The sequence below is a fragment of the Haliotis asinina genome, chromosome 3 (genome assembly GCF_037392515.1).
Source record: "Haliotis asinina isolate JCU_RB_2024 chromosome 3, JCU_Hal_asi_v2, whole genome shotgun sequence".
Lineage (NCBI taxonomy): Eukaryota > Metazoa > Mollusca > Gastropoda > Lepetellida > Haliotidae > Haliotis > Haliotis asinina.
Genome location: NC_090282.1, coordinates 77,726,175 through 77,753,812, shown reverse-complemented (window position 1 = coordinate 77,753,812; position 27,638 = coordinate 77,726,175). Strand labels below are relative to the sequence as shown.

Here is a 27,638-nt window from a genome sequence, read left to right as displayed (position 1 = left end):
ATGTCATGAAGGCTGTGTGTCATGCATGGCATGTCATGATGGCTGTGTGTCATGCATGGCATGTCATGGTGGCTGTATGTCATGCATGGTATGTCATGGTGGCTGTGTGTCATGCATGGCATGGCATGGTGGCTGTATGTCATGCATGGCATGGCATGATGGCTGTATGTCATGCATGACATGTGATGGTGGCTGTCTGCCATGCATCGCATGTCATGGTGGCTGTGTGGCATGTCATGGTGACTATCTGCCATGCATGGCATTTTGTGGTGACTGTGTCATGCATGGCATGTCATGGTGGCTGTGTCATGCATGACATGTCATGGTGACTGCCATGCATGGCATCTTGTGGTAGCTGTGTGTCATGCATGACATGTACTGGTGGCTGAATGTCATGCATGGCATGTCGTGGTGGCTGTCTGTCATGTATGGCGGATCAAGATGGCTGTTTGTTATGCATTGCAGGCCATGTTAGTTGGTTGTCATTCTGCCAATTTGTCATGCTTTGCAGGCAGTGCTGGCTTTTGTCATGCATGGCTGATGATGTCGTCATGCATGAGATCTGCAGCCATTCTGAACTGTGACATCGTCTGAGATATGTTATGATCTTTGTTCATATGCCTCTCATGTCACAACCGCATCAAATACCAAGTCATTCCAAGTCACATACATCAACTTGGCATCATTAATTTGATCCTTCTGTTTCTCACTGTACTAAACTGGATGCTCATATTTTCATGTTAATTTATTGCAACATCACCAGTTCTTACCAAAGTAACACTGTGATGAATCATGTGTGATTCTGTGTGCTAAGAATTAATCTACAGAGGGGGATCAAGGGTACAAAGACACTGACCAACTGTTGTATTTTGACATGAAATGGCTAACATACTTTATTTTAGTTTGACAGTGAGGTATTTTATATCATGAGAACCACTCCTGATTGAAAAATCTGTGTTTTCAGTGGAAGCTCCTACTCATAGAAAGTAACTTCTTTACGACGTGAGGAACGATAGGATGTAATAGGATTTTGTTACTATGATGTTGAAAGTTGATGTTGAATGCATGGCATTAGATATGAAGAAAACATGGTAGAAATCAGTGAGGATGGTGTATTTGGTGTTGGAGGACAGTGGAGAACATGACATCTCGATCCTTTCAGTGTCTGACTAAAAGCCTGTCCCTTTTTGCATCTGTATGAATGTGTGACGTGATAATACTGCATTGTAGTGAAGAAGAATGAGGACTATTTGTAGGGATATACAGCTCTATATTCTGTATGTGTGATCTTTGGACATAGATTCTAGTGTTGTTGTCAATGAAAGAAACCTGTAGAGAAGAACTGAACCTTCAAAGGATGGCTCTACTTCCTTTATGGGAACCTAATGTATGCATGTGACTGTGTCCATGTGGCTGTGTGCATGTGGCTGTGTGCATGGTGCTGTGTGCTTGTGACTGTGCATTGTTGTATGCATGTGGCTGTGTGCATGTGACTGTGCATTGTTGTATGCATGTGACTGTGCATTGTTGTATGCATGTGACTGTGTGCATGGGGCTGTGTGCATGTGACTGTGCATTGTTGTATGCATGTGCCTGTGTGCATGGGGCTGTGTGCATGTGACTGTGCATTGTTGTATGCATGTGCCTGTGTGCATGGGGCTGTGTGCATGTGACTGTGCATTGTTGTATGCATGTGACTTTGTGCATTGGTGTATGCACATGACTGTGTGCATTGCTGTGTGCATGTAACTATGTTCTGTATGCATGTGGTTGTGTGCATGTGGCTGTGGACATGTGGCTGAGTGTGTGGGGCAGTGTGCATTGGTGTATGAATGCAGTATGAATCCCACACAAAACTTATTAAAATCTTGCCTCAACCTATAATGATCATTGTGGTTCTCACCAAGTTGTAACTATAAGCCCCCAGAAAATATTTGTTTATCCAATTTGGTTACGTACACAAATGATACTTTAGACTTACCAGTGTCTGGCTTTGGAAAGTAGAAGTGAATTTGAACTAGTATATTATTCAAAGATAAGTGATATTTTACTAAATTATTTTTCTACCAAGCTGTTATTCCGTAAGTGGTTTCAGGTGTGTCACATGCTGAAATGAGGGCTGTGATTAGCCATTTGAAAGGTACTGCCTGTGTAAACCTAGAAGTCTGAAGTCAGGTCAAGATAACTAAATGACCAATACTGTCTTGTCTATTTCAGGAGATCCGTCGCCACCTGAAGCAGCAGCGCCCTGATGACCTGAATATGTTTGACCTGAACATGAGTGGCCCTCTGCTGTCGGAGACCATCAATATGGAGGAAGACTGTGACTGTGAGGATGGCGTCATATCAAGGTTGGCCACTCATGTATATAATTGTTACTATCATTGCGATTGTAGGTTACAAAAGATCCACAAAATCTTAATGTTTGTATTCAGAGTTCGATTCTCCTCATGGGTACAGTGTGTGAAGCCCATTTGGCTAAGGCAGTTATCATCTGGCTGGAATTTGGGAGTTCAGCTTTGAATAATACACAAAACCACAAACATTTGATTTTGTGCTTATACAGGGTTTTTGATTTTGTAGTATACAGTCAAGCAAGTCTTCTGTCAAGCTGTTGAGAAAAACTTTAAAAAGCTGCGTATTGGGTTATTAACAAATAGCATTATATTAGGAGCAGCAATTGGAGGTGAAATCTTTCCCTGTGGTCAACTTGTTTGGATTGTTGTAGTTCCAAGACTTCAGGACGATTTAATCAGAAAGATGACCGTTCCTGGAAGAAGCTGAAGAAACGAAAGCGCCAGAGGAAGAGGAAGAAGAATGTGAACTGTAACTCCCCCAACATGAAGTGCTTCACCCATGACAATAACCACTGGCAGACACCCCCAAAGTGGACTTGTGAGTTACAGAACACGTCACTTCTGCATGATCCATCTTCATGAGTCAGGGGGTGTTGGCATGAGAGTAACCTCCCTTTGTCTGCAGGCACTTGACTGCAATCATTTTCCAATTCACCACACAGTTCAATAGCAGTTAGTACAGAATGAAACTGAGCATCACTTATATTTCAAAGAACTATTTAGTGATCAGTAAATCAGCAACCAGGACATATGAAAGTATTCATTTGGTCACTTCTCAAAACTGTTTTTCAAACAATACCTACACAAATCCTATGAATTCACTCTGAAGTCTAAAGAAGGCCTTGCACTAGCAATTAAGGCATACTTGTTGGCTCGTTTTTTATCATTCTAGGGGGAGAACATTATGCAAAGTCAGGCCATATTGTATCATACTTATCATTGTCTTGAAGTGTAAGCTGGTTCCCTGTGTACCAGTATTCTTTATCAAGTCATTTTTGTGCTTGTGTAGACGCATTTGTGAAAATCCTTTCAGCTCAACAATGTTGGACTTTGATTAGATTTTGTTGAGATCCACTGAATACTGGAATTTGAGCTGAAGTTGTTTCATAGTGACTACTTAATGAATGATTTGTTTTGTGTGGTATAATTACTTCAAGCTATACTGTTTTCCCAATGATAAGGATCATTGAAGAAACTAAAGAAATGATATGTGCCATTACCCTCTGACTCATCAGGATGTCAGTGTCATAGTCTGGACTTGATTTTGTTAGTACATTGTTCTAAGCTAACAACATAGTCCTGCATGGATTACACTAACACCTGCTAACTGATGCCTTATTACCTGCACTAGATCAGCTGTCACTTAACATGAACCAATGTAATGTTTGTTGTGAATGGCTTGGTTGACGTCAGTTATTGTGAATCTTACTTTTGACATTAAGTCAGAATACGGAAGATTGCTGGCATCATTCAACAGTTTTGGTTTTCCAGGAAGGCAGCCAAAATCTCTGCATTTTCTGAAGGAAACCAAAAATAATTGTGTACAGAAATTATTTCGCTTGCTTGTGTCCTATACTCAATTTTTGGAACTCAAAAGAATTCATGTGTTAACCACTTTCTTGGTCAAGGAATACAAGATTTATGACATTCATTCAGTAGTGAAAATTATAGGACACATTGGCTTGTATGATAATTTTAGTTCATGTCAAATTTGTTACTTCAAAAGAGCACCTGGCAATGCCTTCTTGTGTGTAAGAGATAACTGGTACCAGTTTGTCAAGAGCATGACTAAATCAAACTACAAAGAGCATACACAGAAAGTGTCATGACTACATCATATCTGTTGTGTGTTGTCCGTTGACCACCATACATTTACACCTTCGAACAGAAGCAAGGCCATGAGGTGAATATTGAAATATCTCCATGAAAGGAAAGGGAAATAAGAAGCTGAAGTCTAATTAATTTTGAAAATTTGTTTCACTGAAGTTGTCTTTTTTTTCCATCTGACACTGACTGGGTTCCAATAGACCAGGTTAGAATCGGTCTTCAGCAGCCTCTGCTTGTAAAAGACAGGAATTAGGTGGTCAGATTTGCTCGATTTGGTTCACGTCATCTTATCCAGACTGATGCTCATGCTGTTGATCACTCGATTGTCTGGTCCAGACTCGATTATTTACAGACTGTCGCCATATAGCTGGAATATTGCTTTGTGTGGCATAAAACTAAACTCACTCATTCACTGATGTCCAAAGGAACTGATTGCCACAGTTTGTTCAGATGCCTGGCTTGGCAGGACTTAATTTGAACTACCCATGAAACGTTAAGACTCCTTAAAACACTCACACTGTGTGGTGTGTGTGTGTGTGTGTGGTTCACATAGAAGATGAATTTATCCACTAACTTGGAGGACCTAGCCGTTAAACTTGCGCAGGTGAACTGCACATGGATTATGCATCAAATTGTTGAAAAGCATGTTAAAAGATTGTGCATATGAACAGCTGCATTTTGGAGTGATGTTTCATTATTTATTGTGCTCATGACCGTAGTTGTTTTGTCATTGTTACATTTATATAAAAAATACATCAGTTCCTGTATAAACAGTACATTCAAGCAGTATGGTATATTTTGCAGAATCTTGTTTAGAACAGCTGACTGAAGTAAGAGGCCATATTCACACTAGTGAGACACATGCTCTAGGTTCCTACTTTCATTGATATATATCTGCAACATACAGAGACAGACAGACAGACAGACAGACACACACACACACACACACACACACACACACACACACACACACACACACACACACACACACACACACTTACACACACACACACACACAATGCCAGTTTATCTAGCTGTAATGACATACACAGGAAGGTGAGCTACAGACCTTAGTGCTATCATCTAGCTGGTGGCCGGACACAAGCATCAGTGACTGAGATGCAGTGACCGAGATGCATTGAGTAATGTCTAAGTTACTATGAAAGATTTAAATATTTACAGACCAGTGTCATGTAGATGAAATATTGCTGACAGAAGGAAAGCAGCATTTACTGTACATATTGATTGTTGTACCATAATCACTAATTCTTGATAAACTGACATTATTTTAATATCTCCTGATAAACATGTATCTAAGGATCTGTTCAAATTTTTCATTTTGTATGTAGCATGTGTACCTGGCATCTGCACCTGGTGACCTCAGTCATGAAATGATCCCCCTTGTGCATTCCTAGCCAATGTTCGAAATAACTCCTTCATGTAACTATCCCTCTTTTCTAACCTGGAGCCATTCATGGGACACATATGTCTTCCAGGCTCTTGAAGGCTTAGGACATGTTTTTGTCACAACTAATTTACAATTCTAGAGATTATAAATTTGGATAGTAGTTCACCTGCATGAAAGTAGTTTTTTGAAAACTGAGCTCAACTCATCAGAATGCAACTCAGCTCCATATTTCCTGAGGTAATATTTAACCTGGTAAATCAGCCAATGTGAGAAAACTGTTGTCAAGCAGACTGGATAAAGTGATTGACAGGTCTTTAGTCCACCTTACATTCATGGGACAAGGAGGAAGCAGCTACTTCGAACACCGTTAATAACACCATATTATATTTTCATCATTCTGGCTTTCAGTCATCATTGTGTTTCAGTGTTTGGTAGAATGAATAATAAAAGTAGATTCCAGGATTTGACATGATAGAGTATTTCCTGCTGGAACATGGCAGCCTCTCTGTATTTCCTATAGTACTGGAACATGCTTGCTAGATGGCATGTAGTTGAATGCCGAATTGTCAGTTCAGGTCATGGGATCAAGTGTCCACACATTTAGACTAGGTTCTGGGGTATATGGGTGGATGTCCAGGGCAATAATCAATCAAGTCATGTGTTCATATTTCTTTATTCCAATCCTGACAGTTCTTATCTTTGATTAAGTAATAGGCTATACACATGTATCTCCATTCTGTTTTAAGTGCCCTGGACCTGTGCACTCCCTTTACCTACTTGAATGATACGACACTTGGAAAGCCTTTCAAACATGTTAGAGTGGAACCCCACTAATCCAGACTCCAGATATCCAGCAACCTGGCCTGAAGGATGATATTTGCCTGAAACAAAATATCCAAATTCATCCAGAAATCTGAAAATTGTTTCAGGACAACTCTGTAATTAGTCTAGATTTAAATTTTTCATGTGACCAGTCTTGCAAAGCTGTTATGAGGTTCATATATATTCATTCCCATCCTGACAGTTCTTGTCTTTGATTAGATAAAGAATTAAATGTCTGAATGCCGACTGTTCTAAGTACCACTTTCGTTTTCCCTTATAAGGAAAGTTCCTGTGCTTGACATATTTGTTTTGCATTCTTTTCACCTGGTGTTCAACGTGAAAGACAGGTATTATGTCATCACCATGGAAATTTACTCAGTCTGGTATGAATAGTTAGGGACTTCTATCTGAACTGTTTCAGTCATGTTATTAAATGTTTCATTCATGTCATGTATGTTATGGTCTGTTTGCAGTGAAAATGTACTGATGTATTTCACTTTTCATTGGTACGTTTTCACTGCTAACAGACTAATTTGGGTGGAGTCTTGTTGAACTAATCTGTAGACCAAACCAACTGTGACAATGGCGTGAGGACAGCTGGGTGTTCGCGTTTAGTTTATAGGGAGGTACACTCTGTAATTTTCATTGATCCGTCAAAAAACAATGTCTAGCAGAAGTGGAAATACGATTCATATGGCAATTATCATGTCTGTTATCACATTTTTTGCATACGTGTATGATTATCCCTTTTTCGTCTGAGTATTTGAGACATGGGTGTAGTATTGTAAAGCTAGAAAAGTTCAAGAATATGTTTGCCTCAGTGTCTTTTGGGTAGAGGATGTTACTTTTGGCAGTTGCAAAGGGATTCATTTCTCTGGACATTTGAAAAACATTTAAGAAAATGTAAATGTCTGCATATATATAATTTCAACTGTCCTTTGTGATAGAGACAAATTCTATGCTGAAATGAAGATAAGATGAATGAAAACTGCACATGACAAATAAAAGGGTAGTGAATGGGTCCAAGCATTGATCAAGAAAATGGAGATATCTGATAAGCTGGTATTGTTTGTTGTATGTTATTAATGTCACAGGTTTGTGAAGACGTTTTACTTGGTCAATGAACATGTAGAATCAATAATTCTCCAAATACATATGAATCAACAAACAGGTCTAATGACAGCCTACAAGTCCACTAGCAGGTCTAATGACAGCCCACGAGTACACTAGCAGGTCTCATGACAGCCTACAAGTCCACTAGCATGTCTAATGACAGCCTACGAGTACACTAGCAGGTCTAATGACAGCCTACAAATTCATTACCAGTTCTAAAGATAGCCTATGAGTCCACTAGCAAGTCTAATAACAGCCGAGTCCACTAGCAGGTCTAATGACAGCATATGATTACACTAGCAGGTGTAATGATAGTACATGAGTTTACCAGCAGGTCTTTTGACAGCATATGCTATGGTGTGTTCCCCATTACCTACAGCAGAGGCTTTAGCTGCCTAGGATAGAATGACAGTGCCACATTAGAGCAGATATATTCATGTTTAGGATGCCAGGAATGAAGCCTTGCTATGCATCATGTCCATTATATCTTCACATTGTTCTGTGAATGTACAAGCGGGAACAAGTAACTGTTCATAACATATGTACAATACATGTTAGTTAATGGTATCTTGGAGGTTTGCATTAATACTTAGCTTATCACTTCAGTCATTCTTGCACATGGCAAACCCCATGTTGAAGTACTCCTGTATCAGTACATGAAATAAGCCCAAAACCCAGCCTTCAAAATGTTACCAGCCCAAAAAGGATTTAACCAGACATCAAAATATGGTGAATTGTCCCAGATACATGGAACATCTATGAATTTTACCAGACAATCAGGCTGGCTAGCTGCAAATTTAGACTGCCCATGAGAAATCTAGATCATTTCATGTTGTAAGACAGGCTTTATTTCATACACTGTGTCAATTCCATTCAGAAATATCAACTAAACATTGTTTTCTGCTACTGAATATGAGATATAGAAGCAGAAACATTATTACTTCAAATTTCAGCTACTCTGAACTTCAGTATTGATTAAGTCTTCAGAGAAAATCTGGTACAGTTAGAATAGATCCAGCATCTAGTAGATTAAAGTGCATAAATTCAGTTTCTTTTTCCTGCTCGTATATTTGTTATCATTTACTGTTTTACATACAAATGAAAGTACTTAGAATATTGTGTGTGAGATTGACAATCATCGTGATTACTTTTCTGGTCAAGGATGTTCTCATTGCGTAAGCATTTTCAGTCATGTCATCAAGATACAGGTTTCATTGATACATTGTTCTGTCCTTGAATGCCTTGGCGTCATTTTTCTATACCCTCATTTTCATTTATATCCTCAAGTCTGATTTGTGCATGTATGACATTCCTCCCTGTGCACTGTTTAAAACATTTTTACATGAAAATATTATTCTAGCCAAGGAGAATCTTTCTTCATTAAATTCTCTCCATAGCTCAGCGCAATCGGAAACGCTTTAATCACGAAACCTGTAGAAAAGAAGGAATGGAGTGTACGTTGATGGACACTCATCATTGGAAAACAGCACCATTCTGGAAATGTAAGACATTGCCAACATCATATCTTCAAACTAATGTGTCTGGAATATTGTAGAATATTGCAGATTTGGAGAGATTTGGCATTATGAGTTTATTTTCATTTTTTTAGTACCTATGTTTAATGTTTGCAAACTTAGGATATTGTGTGTCAACACAGTTTGATGCTATGAATTATTAAGTTTAAACGTGGATATGCAAGCGGATTATGTTAGTAAGTGCTTGGTATCCTGGTTGATGGAGATGTGTGGCAGATGTCACACGGTGATGTGACAGTTAAATAAATGCTTTAATGCTTTCACTGTGAAGATGATTACAGATAAACCATAGCAGGCCTCATGTATAGCTTTTCCACCTTGTCCAAATGTTGACTTACTGTCTGATAGTCATGTTGCACTTACCATCAGATGACCATGTTTTATGTACCATCAGATGGCCATGTTGCATTTAACAGCAGATGGCCATGTATACCTACTTACAGATGGCCATGTTGCACTTACTGACAGGTGACCATGTTGCACATACCATCAGATGATCCTGTTGATTATACTGCCAGATGTCCATGTTTCACTTACCATCATGTGGCAATGCTGCACATAGTTATATGGCCTCATCGTACTGCTGTCAAGTGGCTGTGTTGCACTTACCATCAGATGACCGTGTTGCACTTACCATCAGATGGACGTGTTTCTCTTACTGTCAGGTGGCCACGTCCAATTGAGGTCAGACTGTCATGTAGGATTTACCATTATGAGTCATGTTGCACTTGCCACTGGATGGTCAAGTTGCACTTACTGTCAGGTGGCCATGTCCAATTGAGGTCAGACTGTCATGTAGGATTTACCATTATGAGATATGTTGCACTTGCCATTGGATGGTCAAGTTGCACTTACTGTCAGGTGGCCATGTCCAATTGAGGTCAGACTGTCATGTAGGATTTACCATTATGAGTCATGTTGCACTTGCCATTGGATGGTCAAGTTGCACTTACTGTCAGGTGGCCATGTCCAATTGAGGTCAGACTGTCATGTAGGATTTACCATTATGAGTCATGTTGCACTTGCCATTGGATGGTCAAGTTGCACTTACTGTCAGGTGGCCATGTCCAATTGAGGTCAGACTGTCATGTAGGATTTACCATTATGAGTCATGTTGCACTTGCCACTGGATGGTCAAGTTGCACTTACTGTCAGGTGGCCATGTCCAATTGAGGTCAGACTGTCATGTAGGATTTACCATTATGAGTCATGTTGCACTTGCCATTGGATGGTCAAGTTGCACTTACTGTCAGGTGGCCATGTCCAATTGAGGTCAGACTGTCATGTAGGATTTACCATTATGAGTCATGTTGCACTTGCCATTGGATGGTCAAGTTGCACTTACTGTCAGGTGGCCATGTCCAATTGAGGTCAGACTGTCATGTAGGATTTACCATTATGAGATATGTTGCACTTGCCATTGGATGGTCAAGTTGCACTTACTGTCAGGTGGCCATGTTACACTTTCTGTCAGATGGCCATGTTGCACTTACCTCCATGTTACGTTACACTTGCTTTTAGATGGTTTGTGCACCTGTCTGACCAGGTCATGTGTCCAAGACTGTTGCACTAAGTACTGTTACATCTCTCTGCTTAAAAGAACAGGAATGGTTTATTAACATGTCACTGATGCCTAGATAAGGTAGATATGTCTAAACATGTTCAGTCCCGATAATAACGTACTTTAACACATACAACCCCATGGTGTAGTTTACAAATACTTTAGTATGTTCCTTTTTTTTTAAATTCTGTATTTGGTCATTCACATAAGGACACATTTTATGGATGCTGCTAATTATCTTTTGTAAATGCTTTTTTGCACCCTTTATTTCAATGAGCACTGTCCTTCAAGTGAGCTTTTATGTAACAGCTTTTTTTCATATTCACTTTAATTTTTGTTTTCATTTATCTTTTCTTAGAAGCTTCACTTTTTTCACGCATTTCATCTGTAAAGCATTGATGACAAATCTGTTGACTAAAACAAATTGTTTTGTTTTCAGGTTTTATATATTTAGCAAGTGTTTTAATCATTTTATATGATATTATGGCCTTGTGTAAGAAATGACAATCTGTATAATTAAGAATGTATGAAACGGGTGACTGGTCTGACATTAGGAGTGCAAACTATAAAGATTTATGAGTACATTCTACTTACAATGATCAGACTTCAAATTATTTTAAGTGTCATTTGTTAAATGGTTAGGGTTGGGGCTCATGGTTGGGGCTATCCTGCGGAATGTCAGTTGTCTGGCTTCAGGTAGAGGTCCCCATGAGAATTCCAGTTGGAATTGCTCCCCAAAAGACTGAACTGGTTGTCAGAGACGATTTAATGGATCAGGTGGTCGCACTTGGTGATTTGGTCAATGGCATGTCATTATACCCAAGTGACATGGATCATTACTGAAAACTCCAGTCACTGGATTGTCTGGTTCATATATTTCTGGATGCATTATAGCTGGAATATTGCTGAGCTGCATGAATCCCATGAAATTTTGTTCTTTAGCATCAGGAAAATTGTTTCAGTAATTGATACACATTAAAAATTCCACTCACGCTACTGGAGTACAAACTCAGATTTGCTAACATTTAAGAAATAAAAAGTGACAAAGAGTTAATTCATGATAATCATTTACAGAGAACACAACTCGTTTGTCAGAGAGGTTTGATTTATCAGTAATCAGTACTTGAATATATCACGTGCTAAACATTCCATTATTCAAGGTGTAATGTAGACTAGTAGTAGAAGACAATATTAAGTTGTAGATATATACCATATCCTGAATATCCCATTAACATGGCTTAGTGAAGACTTGTAAACAGTGTATGAAGTAGATGATGCTGCTGACGTTTTGTCAAGTGTTGAGTCTGTGTTACAGTGGGTCCTTTCTGCTTTTGCCCCAACGCCAACAACAACACCTACTGGTGTCTCCGCACTGTCAACATAACTCACAACTTCCTCTACTGTGAGTTCATCACACGCTTCTTCAGTTTCTATGATTTCAACAAGGATCCACATCAGGTGAGTGGAGGTTTTCCTCTTTTCATTATACAAGGGAATATTTGCTTTTGGGTTGCCTTAAATTGTGAACAGCGTCATCTGGAAAGATTTCTCATACTGGTCCATTGTTAAACAGTATACAACAATATAATCACATACTGGTCCACTGTTAAACAGTATACAACAATGTAATCACATGCTAATCTACGTTTAAGTGGTATGTGCCAATGTTGTCACATACTAGTCCACTGTTAAACAGTATACAACGATATGATCACATACAAGTCTACTTTTAGGGGATATGTGCCAATGTTATCACATACTAGACCAATGTTAAACAGTGTACAACGATATGATCACATACAAGTCTACTTTTAGGTGGTATGTGCCAATGTTATCACATACTAGACCACTGTTAAACAGTATACAACGATATGATCATATACAAGTCTACTTTTAGGTGGTATGTGCCAATGTTATCACATACTAGTCCATTATTAAACAGTAAACAACAATATGATCACATACAAGTCTACGTTTAGGTGGTATGTGCCAATGTTATCACATACTAGTCCATTATTAAACAGTAAACAACAATATGATCACATACAAGTCTACGTTTAGGTGGTATGTGCCAATGTTGTCACATACTAGTCCACTGTTAAACAGTATACAACGATATGATCACATACAAGTCTACTTTTAGGTGGTATGTGCCAATGTTGTCACATACTAGTCCATTATTAAACAGTAAACAACAATATGATCACATACAAGTCTACTTTTAGATAGTATGTGCCAATGTTATCACATACTAGTCCATTATTAAACAGTAAACAACAATATGATCACATACAAGTCTACGTTTAGGTGGTATGTGCCAATGTTATCACATACTAGTCCATTATTAAACAGTAAACAACAATATGATCACATACAAGTCTACTTTTAGATAGTATGTGCCAATGTTATCACATACTAGTCCATTATTAAACAGTAAACAACAATATGATCACATACAAGTCTACGTTTAGGTGGTATGTGCCAATGTTGTCACATACTAGTCCATTATTAAACAGTAAACAACAATATGATCACATACAAGTCTACGTTTAGGTGGTATGTGCCAATGTTATCACATACGAGTCCATTATTAAACAGTAAACAACAATATGATCACATACAAGTCTACGTTTAGGTGGTATGTGCCAATGTTATCACATACTAGTCCATTATTAAACAGTAAACAACAATATGATCACATACAATTCTACTTTTAGGTGGTATGTGCCAATGTTATCACATACTAGTCCATTATTAAACAGTAAACAACAATATGATCACATACAAGTCTACGTTTAGGTAGTATGTGCCAATGTTGTCACATACTAGTCCATTATTAAACAGTAAACAACAATATGATCACATACAAGTCTACGTTTAGGTGGTATGTGCCAATGTTATCACATACTAGTCCATTATTAAACAGTAAACAACAATATGATCACATACAAGTCTACGTTTAGGTGGTATGTGCCAATGTTATCACATACTAGTCCATTATTAAACAGTAAACAACAATATGATCACATACAAGTCTACGTTTAGGTGGTATGTGCCAATGTTATCACATACTAGTCCATTATTAAACAGTAAACAACAATATGATCACATACAAGTCTATGTTTAGGTGGTATGTGCCAATGTTGTCACATACTAGTCCACTGTTAAACAGTATACAACGATATGATCACATACAAGTCTACTTTTAGGTGGTATGTGCCAATGTTATCACATACTAGTCCATTATTAAACAGTAAACAACAATATGATCACATACAAGTCTACTTTTAGATAGTATGTGCCAATGTTATCACATACTAGTCCATTATTAAACAGTAAACAACAATATGATCACATACAAGTCTACGTTTAGGTGGTATGTGCCAATGTTGTCACATACTAGTCCATTATTAAACAGTAAACAACAATATGATCACATACAAGTCTACTTTTAGATAGTATGTGCCAATGTTATCACATACTAGTCCATTATTAAACAGTAAACAACAATATGATCACATACAAGTCTACGTTTAGGTGGTATGTGCCAATGTTATCACATACTAGTCCATTATTAAACAGTAAACAACAATATGATCACATACAAGTCTACGTTTAGGTGGTATGTGCCAATGTTGTCACATACTAGTCCATTATTAAACAGTAAACAACAATATGATCACATACAAGTCTACGTTTAGGTGGTATGTGCCAATGTTATCACATACTAGTCCATTATTAAACAGTAAACAACAATATGATCACATACAAGTCTACGTTTAGGTGGTGTGTGCCAATGTTATCACATACTAGTCCATTATTAAACAGTAAACAACAATATGATCACATACAAGTCTACGTTTAGGTGGTATGTGCCAATGTTATCACATACTAGTCCATTATTAAACAGTAAACAACAATATGATCACATACAAGTCTACTTTTAGGTGGTATGTGCCAATGTTATCACATACTAGTCCATTATTAAACAGTAAACAACAATATGATCACATACAAGTCTACGTTTAGGTGGTATGTGCCAATGTTATCACATACTAGTCCATTATTAAACAGTAAACAACAATATGATCACATACAAGTCTACGTTTAGGTGGTATGTGCCAATGTTATCACATACTAGTCCATTATTAAACAGTAAACAACAATATGATCTCATACTGTTAAACGTTCCCATATTAAGCAGTATACAACAACATCACACAATAATCTACTTATAGTATATGGCCATATGTCACACTAATCCTATTCAGTTTGGATGAATTATGTGTAACTAGTACAAAATCTAGCTGAGAACATATGTTTGCTATCACAATATTGACCAATCTAGCATGCAGGGAGTGATGTCTTTACTTTGGTGTCCTGATTTGGATCCCACCATAGTGCACTAATTAGTTGATAAATGTACCTTACAGCCGTTTGGATCCCACCATAGTGCACTAATTAGTTGATATATGTACCTGACAGCCGTTTGCATCCCACCATAGTGCACTAATTAGTTGATATATGTACCTTACAGCTGTTTGCGTCCCACCATAGTGCACTAATTAGTTGATATATGTACCTTACAGCCGTTTGCATCCCACCATAGTGCACTAATTAGTTGATATATGTACCTTACAGCTGTTTGCGTCCCACCATAGTGCACTAATTAGTTGATATATGTACCTTACAGCCATTTGCATCCCACCATAGTGCACTAATTAGTTGATATATGTACCTTACAGCCGTTTGCATCCCACCATAGTGCACTAATTAGTTGATATATGTACCTTACAGCCGTTTGCATCCCACCATAGTGCACTAATTAGTTGATATATGTACCTTACAGCTGTTTGCGTCCCACCATAGTGCACTAATTAGTTGATATATGTACCTTACAGCCGTTTGCATCCCACCATAGTGCACTAATTAGTTGATATATGTACCTTACAGCTGTTTGCGTCCCACCATAGTGCACTAATTAGTTGATATATGTACCTTACAGCCATTTGCATCCCACCATAGTGCACTAATTAGTTGATATATGTACCTTACAGCCGTTTGCATCCCACCGTAGTGCACTAATTAGTTGATATATGTACCTTACAGCCGTTTGGATCATATTGTAATATATCATGACAAGTAACACATGCTATTCAAGATGTCTATGTATGTTTTGTTTGATGATTGGATTTAATAATTTTCTGTGTGGAAAAAAAAGAGACAAATAGCTCACTCATCAATGTTAAAATGGAAATTTGTTGGCTGTAGTAAAAATTTAAAAATAAAAAAACCCAAGTACTCTAGCATCAGTTGCATCAGAGCAGCAGCCAAACAGTAGCATCACGGCCCATTGTAACAAGGAGCAAACCCATTTGGGTTGTTAAAGGGAGAGCAGATGTAGGCTAGTGCATGATGAACTTGATTCCGTGCATAGCTGCACATGTCTTGCTCATAGCACGCAAAAGGTTGGCGTAGCATCTGCACTTAATCGCAGACAACCTGGGGCCTCTTCGCTCACAGTGGCAAGCTCCAGTAGGCGGCACTCATCCATGCTAGTACTGGTCAGTTGTCTGGTCAGTGCTCAACTTGTCCTTGTTTGCCAGTACAGAGGAGCACTGTTATTGGGATAGCTATTTGTGTCTATTAGTCATGCAGTATACATGCACAATGTTTGAAGCCTATTTCTGGTAAGCCCAGCTAGACCAGAGATGTTACAAGCAGAGATGTAAAACTGATGTACTATTAATGAATTGCAAGACAATGCTTACCAAGCTTCTGATTCTTTCAGCTTGAAAACTCTGTGGCAAAACTGAACTTTGGTGTACTGCAGCAACTCCATGAAGACCTGAAGCAGCTGAAATCATGTTCTGGTCGAAATTGTGACAGCCGCAGTCGCAGAGGTGAGATACCATCTTAAGCAGTCTATGAAGGCTTGTGTGGAATTCAATGTACAAAGTCCTGTCTCTTTAGATACACATTTTTTGTTTTGCTCAACATAATCTGTATGTACTACACATCCAATACTAGGAAGGAAAGCAGCCCAATATAACATTTATGTCACAGTTTATAAAGGTTTGTAACATGTAAATGTAACATATCCGAATAGCAAGAACGTATTCACCCTGATGTAGCCTGATAAAACCTATATACACAAGACATCTGAAGTAGGCAGCCTGATATAACCTGTATATAGACAACATTAGAAATAGGTAGTCTGATATAATCTGTATGTACAACATACCAGATGTAGGCAGCCATATATAACCTGTATATACCCAGCATCAGAAGTAGGCAGTCTGATATATTCAGTATGTACAACACACCAGAAGTAGGCAGTCTACTATGACCTGTAAACTGTATATAGAACACACCAGAAGTAGGCAGTCTGATATAACTTGTATATGCAACACACCAGAAGTAGGCAGTCTGATATATACAACACATCAGAAGTAGGCAGTCTGATATATACAACACATCAGAAGTAGGCAGTCTGATATAATCAGTATGTACAACATACCAGAAGTAGGCAGTCTGATATAACCTGTATATACCCAGCATCAGAAGTAGGCAGTCTGATATATTCAGTATGTACAACACACCAGAAGTAGGCAGTCTACTATGACCTGTAAACTGTATATACAACACACCAGAAGTAGGCAGTTTGATATATACAACACATCAGAAGTAGGCAGTCTGATATAATCAGTATGTACAACATACCAGAAGTAGGCAGTCTGATATAACCTGTATATACCCAGCATCAGACGTAGGCAGTCTGCTATGACCTGTAAACTGTATATACAACACACCAGAAGTAGGCAGTCTGATATAACTTGTATATACAACACACCAGAAGTAGGCAGTTTGATATATACAACACATCAGAAGTAGGCAGTCTGATATAATCAGTATGTACAACATACCAGAAGTAGGCAGTCTGATATAACTTGTATATACCCAGCATCAGAAGTAGGCAGTCTGCTATGACCTGTAAACTGTATATACAACACACCGACATAGCTGCCAGTTTTGTGTGGATATAATTCTGGATGGATAGTTCCCTTTTTTGAATACTGACATATCCAGATATTAATCCAAAATATATCATTGTTTTTCTGTGATCCTTTCTGATATTATGTCTTAATTTCCAGATGTATTCTCTCAATTAGTGAGGGATATTTTTTTTTTTATCCGCATAACTTGCCATTTGTAACAGTATAGTTAGTTACAGCTCACCTGTGCTCATGGTTCAGATGGACATATGTAGCAGCATGTTGTCTATGTGTTTCATCCCATTACGTTGTCAGTTTTCATAGGGCCATGGGGTAGCCTAGTGGTTAGAGTGCTCGTTTGTTATGCTGAAGACCCGGGTTTGTATCCACACATAGGTACAATGTGTGAAGCCCATTTCTGGTGTAAATCCTGCAGCATGAAACAATACTCTCACTCAAAGGGTCTAATCTCCCAGAAATTTCATTTAATTTATATGCCATGGAATACCACATGCTGGATGAGATCTTGTATGCTGTCACCACTGTTCAGTTCTTTTCCCTGTTTCATTACGACCTTAATAAGCTAATGTTTGCAGAAAACTGCAGGTGAGCTACAGAGCCATGTTGCTTTTTTTCAAATGTACAATGAATTATTTTCAGACAAACAATTCACATGGTATTCATGGAAAAACTGTGTGCACTATGATGTGCTTGTGAGAGATCACCCCTGACAAGAGACTGATGAATGTTACTATGTGCATTACAGGTTTTAATCAACGGAAACGACTTAACCGGATATATCGTGGCAACACCAATACACTGACAACTGATTACAGTGTGCAAACGTTGTAATTGTCATACACCATTTTCATTGGTTGCTTTCCTTTGACCTTGACACCCAGTTCTGGCTGCTTTGTGTTGTGTGTGTGTGACTCTAGTCATAGGCAGCACCATGTTTAGCTAGTTAAATATGCTTCAGGGAGCTGTGATCTCAATGTGCAAACTATAAATGGATAATAACATAATAACAGACACATTGCATAGTTCACTAAGATAAGAATTGATGAATTACACATTGAGCCCACAATATGTTTGTTTTGCAAGGATGTGAGGTGCTTAAGTGTTAATAATGACATTTTGCTTATGTTGCAAGGATGCAAACTAATTCCTTGTTTATATTGCAAGGATGCAAACAGATTCCTTGCAAGGATGTGAGCTGATATGCTTATGTTGCGTGGATATGATTTGAATTGCTAATGTTGCAAGGATATGAGCTGATATGCTTATGTTGCAAGGATACAAGCTGATATGCTTATGTTGCAAGGATCCCAGCTGATATGCTTCTGTTGCAAGGATCCAAGCTGATATGCTTATGTTGCAAGGATTTGAGCTGATATGCTTATGTTGCAAGGATACGAGCTGATATGCTTATGTTGAAAGGATCCAAGCTGATATGCATATGTTACAAGGATACGACATAATATGCTTTTGTTGCAAGGATTTGAGCTGATATGCTTTTTGCAAGGATATGAGCTGATATGCTTATGTTGCAAGAATACAAGCTGATATGCATATGTCGCAAGGATTCAAGTTGATTTGCTTCTATTGAAAGGATCCAAGCTAATATGCATATGTGGCAAGGATGTGAGCTGATATCCTTATGTTCGAAGAATAGAAGCTGATATGCTTATGTTGCAAGGATATGAGCTGATATGCTTATGTTGCAAGGATACGAGCTGATAGACTTCTGTTGCAAGAACGTCTGGCTTATGTTGCAAGAACACAAGCTGACACGCTTATGTTGCAAGGATGTACACCGACATCATGCATATCTTGCAAGGATATGAGCTGATTGCCTGTGTTGTAAGGATACAAGTTGATCTCTTGCTTATCTTGAAGGATACGAGCTGATGTGATTATGTTGCAAGACATCTTGCTTTACCTGAAGGGATATGCATTGACATCAGCATCATGCTTATATTCTGGGGACATCATGATCATGTGTTGTGTTCCATACACCATATGCTTTCTGATTGTTTGTATTATCGTGATTATATCTGAAACGTTTACCACCAAGAAACTGAGAGTGATGGATTAGCAAGCTAGGAAGTGAGATACTGATTGATGTTGACTGACAATAGCAGTGATAAAGAGATCATACAGGGATATGAAAATTTCTGTTGGGATATATAGTGGTGTATATTGCAGAGCTATAGGGTTGAAGGGATATATAGTGATAGGCATACATGGCCACATAAGGCTCTATTATACATCCTGATGTATGCATCTTTGTAGCAGTGTCACCTGAGCCAGTAGATAGATATTGGATGAGTTAAAGGCTTTGAACTGGTAAATTTGAAAAAGGTAGTCATTTGCTTTTGTCTCATGCTGAACCGTATTCATGCTTTCTTGGCATCAGCATTGTGATTCATGCCCCGTGTCCTGGTCCTACATGCCCTGCTACAGTGCGCCCCAGCTGTGCCACCAATGTGCTGTTTGTTTACAAGTGGATGCATGTTACACAAATTCTAGCTACTGTACATGTGATGTTGTAATCTGTCCTGTAGTATAAGGGCCTTTACTGTGTTAATAGAACTTTGTTAACTAATAGACTAAGCTTCGTCTCTTCTAACAGAGAACTTTTAATCTAATATATTTAAACCTGGGTGTCAACTTCAAGTGCAGTTTTCCTTGAACAAAACCATGACATGCAAATTTATGTAAATAAACATGTCAGTGTAAATATTCTATGCATGATACCAGGGTATTTTTCAACTGAACATTTTCATGTTGACATATTAATGTTTCACTTGTGTTAGTTTTTCCATGTCGCGGTTCAGTTAAGTATGTCTTGGTGTTTGTATTGTAGGCGGTAGTGACGGGAAGGCTCACGAGATGTGGGGCTCTGGCGATGGAGACACAACAAGCCAGAAGCCGGACCAGTCAACCAGACAGAGGCTTCGGAGCAGCATCAGGAGCGATGTGCTGCAGGTGTCATCTAGACGCAGAGACGCTTACTTGGACGCCTAACTGCTATTTTGTCTTATGCACAAGATCAAGTGAACTCCTGTCTGTATGTCAGTTGACAAATGCAGTGGTGCTTGTATCCAATAAACAAAAATGATGGAGTGTAATAACAATTTCACAATACCCATCATCCCAGTAGCTGCATTTGCTGGAAAGTGTGAACTTGTTACATTGTGGATGAACTCCAGACAAACCTTTCAATGCATCGTCATGCCATGTGATTGACATTGTCCCACCCAGGAACCTGAGCTTAGCCATTTCTGCAAGGGCAGCGTTCTTGCAGTTTAAAATATTCTTTTACTGTAATTTAAATTTAATCAAAAAAACAAAAACATATGAATTTATTTGCTGCCATGTATGTGATATGATATGTTTGCATTTTTGTAATGAAAACTGTGTATATATATATTGACACAAGATATCATTTTATCTGAATGTACTATTAGCCCTCACAGCTGTCAGACTATACAAGCATGGATTCCGTTTTGCTCGTGTTCTGTTTGATTTATTCATTGGCAGGCATATATGGGAGGTTATTGCATAGTTGTCAAATACATGGTTGAAGAAGTAAATTGAGAAATGAGTTGAAACCAATACTGTTTTAAACATGTGTGCAGAGATGCCAACCTCTACAATTTATTGTAGTCGCTACGAATTTTAACTTCAGACTACAGCAATACAGTTCCACTAGAAATCCAACGAAATCTGAAGAAAATTCATTTAAGTTCAGATATATACTGAATTGTCGAAAACATATACATTGTATTTTCAATGATGAAAAACATTTTCGGACTTCACATACCTTCCATTCATCAAATTTAATGGCATATTTGAACTGGAATGATTGCAGGTAACAAATGTAATTATAGCAAAGCTAATTTCAGTACCTGTGCGATTTGACACACTTAGTTCCCACGGAATGACCGTTTCATTTGGACGATTATATGGGACTGGTTTAGGTGTTTCATTGTCCTTTACAGGTTGCAGATTTAACTGGTTTCAGTTTCACCGTTCTTTCAGTTTGATCATAGGAAACCAATGTATGTGTTTCATTGTCCTTTATGGCTTGCAAATTTAACTGGTTTCAGTTTCACCGTTCCATCATTTTGATCATAGGAACCCAATGTATGTGCTTCATTGGCTTTAGGGCTTGTAGAAATAAACTTGATTCAGTTTTGATTGTCTTTACAATCTTAACAAATTCCTACAAAATGATGCTCTTTGCATTCATCACTTGAGAAGGAAGTTGCATGGACTACCTAGTGAATTGTGCATCAGGTTTTTGAAACCAGATATAATTTCCAAAACAAAGAGTTTAACTGACATTGATTTTGCCTGAAAGAAAGAATCTGTGGAAAAGAGAGGAAGCTGTTGTAGGCTCAGAGGCCAGGCAGTATCTTCAAGAACAGATGACGTCTCACAAGATGAAACTGCATGAAGAACATGCCTTTTTCAGGAGTGGAAGGGGATTTTACAGCTCTGCCTGCCAGTACATGAAGAAATTCCCATTGTCTTATGACATGCTTCTTCATGCTCAAGTTGCAGACATTTACATTGAGGAAAACTGCATCTTTTGATTCACTGATGTATTTTGCTAGCATGTTTTCTCATCTGTTTGACACAAACTCCAATGTGTCTTGCTCAGATATCCAGGAATTAGAATTCAGAATATTTCAAGTTGACAAATTAAGTGATGAAATTACCACTGCTGACAGAAGCGATGTTCAGTGGTCACTGATAGAACAGTTACAAGATGAGGAGGGCAAACTCAAGTACAAGAATCTTAGTGTGCAGAAATGTACACTGACGATACCACATTCAAACAGTGACAGTGAAAGTGTCTTCACTGTAGTCAGAATCACACTGAATTCAGACCCAATTTGAGTGTTGAGGTCCTTTCCTTTGTAATGGTACAAAAATGTCAAGTCTTAGCTTAAGCTGCATGTGACAAAAGCAAGGCTTATCCTAAACAGGTACTTGAAAAAGTAAAGAGTTGTGTGAAAGCAAAAAAGAAGCGCCAAGAAGAAATGTTAATGAAATACTAGTAATTTGGAATCCTGCTGTGGGAGGTGTGTGAAATTAAAGCTTCACTCTTCATTGATATCATATCATTTTTCTCAGAGTTCATCATCATTTTGATTATTTAGTTGACTACTAATTTTATGGTCAAACTACCCATTTTTAATGTTGAAAGTGCTATTTGCAACACTTTGGAGTTGGCATCTCTGTGCCTGTGTTGATTAGAGAGTTTTGGAAATTGTTTTATTGTAAATGTTTATTTGACGATGAAAAGGGGTTGCTGCCATGTTCTTATATGCACAAAGTGGGAAATATTGTAATGTTAAGATAATTAAACACCTGTATAGCTTGTGTCTAGCATTTGTGTAAAAGTGAGACCAATATGTCTCTGATTTAATGAAGTTTTTTTCGAGGATTTATGCACAATCCAAAAAACATTCGGATTCTGTGACTGAATCAGTGATGGTTTGAGGATTTACATGCAGTCCAGTCAACATTGGGACTCTGTGTTTGGATCAATGATTCCCAGACTCAGTGAACAAAATACAGTAATCATAATTTTACTTTCTGACTTTCAAAAGACTTGTCCCACCTGAAAATATACCTCCTGACTGCCCTTACATTTAGCCATCGCCTGACAACTTATCTTATTTGTAGTGTCATGTCGTGCCTGATATGTATAACTGATGTCAATAATGGGTAGAACATAAATAGGAAGTAGAATATATGAGGCCTGTGTCAATTCAGTGATAAATTACGTTGTATATTTACACTTTCTACTGCCATCAAGTGTTTTTGCTGCTTTGGTTAGGCACTGTTGAAGTCATGTATGTGCACATGTTGTAGATATTTTGTCAGCCTTGTAACACTATGTTTATATGTTTGTATTTCTTACAGTCTGCCAGTACACGAAATCAAGGAAATGATCCCCATTAACAACAAGCCCTGATGATGGTTGAATAGAAAACCTTGTGTGCTCCGTAATGAAACATACAACCAGACGGATAACAACTTTTTGTGGCATTGAAGTTTTGATTCTTACACTGCTATCAAGCTTAAAATCTCTATGTAGATTCTTATATCATTATCAAGGTAACTTAACTTGATAATTCAGTAAGAATCTACCGTGAAACATTGCTGGATGTAATAAATACGTTATTCATTAAGTTGTATAGTTCATTATTGATTCAACTTCTAGAATGGTGATCAAGCAGTTAGTGTGCTCCCACAAGCCTTTGATGTGTGTGGCATTGTTCATTGTCTGTTGCTTTGTCCAAGGGTTCTAAGACTAGTAGGATTACAGATACAGTTCATTTTGTTCTAGGTGTAGCCAGCCAGTGGACAGTGCATCAGCTCATTAATGCTGGCTACTCTTCGGTAAACACTGGACAATGTATTCAACACAATACTGCTGTTGTAGTTAGCTGATGTCAGTCATTTTTTGGTCTATATGTAGTCTTTTTGTTTCTGAAGGATGTGTGAGCTCAGTCCAGCCACATCTTCAGACGGAGAAGGCATATTACTGCTGGATACTAACTTTAATGTTGTTAGGATACATATACACTGAGGTCATCTGACTGAATGGAACATCATTGCTTGACTTAATTCTTATCAATGTAAGGAAGAAATATGGTGATCCTATCCTGCTTTTTGAAAGCCACGTACATGGAGTTTGTTAACATTTAAGATTTACATATTCAGATCACTAGTATATTGGAAAATCTGATGACATACCTTTTCTACCCAGTTTACTCATCTGCAAAAAGAAATACTTTTAATTTATTGAAAGTCAAGATACAACTATGGGCATTAAGGTTATCTTTCTACTGAGATTCTTCACAGAACAGGGTGCTGTTGTACAAAACAATCTGAGTGCTAAGACAACCTTAAGTCTATGATAAGGTATGGGAGTTATGGCCACCTTAGTGCTAAGATTGTTTTGTATAACAGCACCCAGGACCCAAGACATTTCACACAGTATGTATTTGTGTAAATCATGCAATACAAAGAATCTGACGTTGGTGAACGTTTGGCTTGGCAAGTGGCTAGAGGAAAATGTCCAACCCCTAGTTGTCTGGACTACATATCACCATCATGTCTTTTTTCTATCTGTGGCTGGTGATAGTCTGTGTGTATATTCATGTATGGTAGTTTTGATATTATGTGTCGTGTCTGTACACCTTTGTCACATCTGTTGTAGATAACATTTTGAACATTTTCTCTGTCTGTAGGAGTGGGTAAGGTGTCCATTTGCTGAGCAGGACAAACAAGGCAATTCCTCTTCATGGCAGTATTCCTTTATATACTGGCCAAAATATTTTAGGGATATTGGTGGTTTTATTATTGCTCTTTCATCAACATGTCAATGAATAAATAGATCATTATTCATAAGTTTAAAATTAACATATGTCCCTAACTTATTTTGTCCAGTATACATTCTCATATCTCCCATGGCACTATTGAAACCTGATGATGAAATCTGGAAAATATTAAAGGAATACTTGAATTTTCCTATGTGGCTTTGTTTCAGTATAACTAGTATTACGTTTTATAGTTCACTTTTATTAAAGTCATGTAGAAAGGAGAATATCAGCGATGGATTGGGAGGAATGTGTACTAGTGCCATGTAGGTACAGACATTAAGTCATGTAGAAAGGGGAATATCAGTGATGGATTGGGAGGAATGTGTACTAGTGCCATGTAGGTACAGACATTAAGTCATGTAGGAAGGAGAATATCAGTGATGGATTGGGAGGAATGTGTACTAGTGCCATGTAGGTACCGACATTGTCAATATTGTGGCACATTTATGGCTTGTCTAAAGCCTTTTTTGGTGTGTTAGAATCCTGTTTCACCCTTAACGTGTCTGTCATACACCACCTACTTAGTGGCGTCACAGAAGTAGAGATCTCTGGCAGGGTAGCCTAGTGTTAATGTTCACTCGTCATGCAGAAGACTGGGTTCGATTCCCCACATGGGTATAATGTTTGAAGCCCATTTCTGGTGTCCCCTGATGTGATATTGCTGGAATATTGCTAAAACCTGCGTAAAACTAAACGTGGTTGCATACATATCCCTTCAGATTGTCCTTTACGCAGTTATATTACTAAATACAGTTGCAAGGCACAGTTAATCTAAACTTGCTGTTTCACTGTAAAACCTGGGTTTAAAGAAAATGTTTTCTGAGAAGTGTCTGGCATTGTATTTTGTAGGAGACTGATGAGAAAACTCTGTTTGATAAGAAAGAAACCCCTAGGCATGTGGGTATCAGAGTGTGCCAGAATATTACATGCATAATGAGCATCTTCCAATTGAAGTGTATCATTTTCGTTAGGTACTACAAGAACAGAATATATCATGTTGTATTGACGCTATTGTTTTTGGTGATTTATGTCCATTTTCTCTATGTAAATTATTGTAATATGTTTCTATGTGATAGTTCCTTGAGCAAGAAAGCTTTCTGAAGTGATAATTAAATGTTGAGTATTTGGAATTTAGGATGCATCTGTGACATAACACATGGTAATAAATATGTTTTGCTCTAAATCAAAATGTCAACATTTCCTCAGGTTTTACACTGTATGTCTGTCTTTTCAACCTTGGGTAAAAATCTTACTGCATACAAAATTTGCTCTACTATTCATGCTAGGCAGAATTGTGGGAGACCTGTCTCCTGGGATGGCACATCTTGACCCTCTGTCACTTATGATCCTTGTGGAAGTCTATGAGGAATGGTGCCTTTATAGTACAAGATACATCTAGGCCCCTGTGACCCATGGTACTCTCTTAGCCTCCGAGGTATGTTAATGTTAGGCCTTTTGTAAGGAATTGTACTCCCTGGCAGTATTTGTAGACCCTGTATGATTATACAGTTTTCCATATTCAAACAATTTCTGTAGACTTGTAGTGTATTGAGTGACTGTGTGTGGAGAACATATGGCAGAACCTGTAGCACGGTGATGATTTAGTATACTAGCTTGACATTGCTCTGATAACTTGGGATGGAAATATCTACAATTAATGGCAGTGTTTGACTGATCAGATGCAAAACTGATGTTAATGTAATCATTTACGAATATGAAAAAATGTATGGGGTTCTTGTCATGAACTTAATGTTATTAAGTATAGATGTAAGAGGTCACAAGATACTGCCAGTATACAGTCACATTATATACTGGAGGTAGATATTATCAATTCTAACTGCTGGTATTGCTGATTTCCAAACTATATCTTGTCTTTCTGAAATGAACATATCGTTTATCAAAGCAACATTGCAGTGTTTCATTTTTTTTCTTCAGTCATCCAAATTTTGATAAAGGCTTATCTTTTAAAGAAATAAAATATGTTAGTAAAAGTAAAAATACTACTATGTTTTGGTTTGGTATAAGTGGTGTTTAAGTGACCAACTCTTCTTGCAGTATGTTTGTCTGAAACAGGAGTTAACTCTCAAGCAATGTGTAACTTGTTCTGTTTTTATTTGTAAACTGAATATTATATGTCATTTTAGATTATATATATTTTTTCTGTTCTGAGATATTTTTATCAAAAAGCTTTTTTGCCATGTGAAGAGAAAATATCTGAAATAAATCTTTTTGAACATTTATTATGTGTTGTGTGGTTTCCATCATCATTTGAAATGCATCACCCAATTTTAAGAAGGAAATATTCAGATATGCCATTGTACTTGAAAATAGGCTGAAACAATCACAACAGTTTCAATTTTCATGGAGAGCTGAAATGTATCTAAAAGGCTATCCTACCCGGAAGTGAATGAAACCCATTTCAGGTGTCCCCTCTTGTGATGTTGCTGGAATATTGCTAGAAGCTGCTTTGCAAATGACTCCCTGCTAATTTGGAGACTGCAGGAAGCGAAAACAGTCTTAATGCTAGGAAGCGGACACACTCACATGAATATGATGAAACCTCATCCAAAGTCACAGACTTAATTATTGAACATATGGTCTACCTGTTGCT

The 27,638-nt window shown here is 37.9% G+C and overlaps 1 protein-coding gene across 3 annotated transcripts in view; it reads left to right on the top strand.

The window, feature by feature from the left end:
• LOC137278511 (extracellular sulfatase Sulf-1-like) overlaps nt 1–27,261 on the top strand; it is a 104,081-nt gene extending 76,820 nt beyond the window's left edge. For 2 of the 3 annotated variants that reach the window (XM_067810875.1, XM_067810876.1), the window contains 6 exons: nt 2,218–2,351; nt 2,729–2,895; nt 8,925–9,029; nt 11,939–12,081; nt 16,415–16,526; nt 20,488–27,261. In XM_067810875.1, coding sequence (XP_067666976.1) covers nt 2,218–2,351; nt 2,729–2,895; nt 8,925–9,029; nt 11,939–12,081; nt 16,415–16,526; nt 20,488–20,648 — 822 coding nt within the window. In that variant the 3' untranslated portion in view covers nt 20,649–27,261. The remainder of the gene's footprint in view (nt 1–2,217; nt 2,352–2,728; nt 2,896–8,924; nt 9,030–11,938; nt 12,082–16,414; nt 16,527–20,487) is intronic. The other variant, XM_067810877.1, reaches the window with a different exon arrangement.
• Nucleotides 27,262–27,638: the final 377 nt, after the last annotated feature.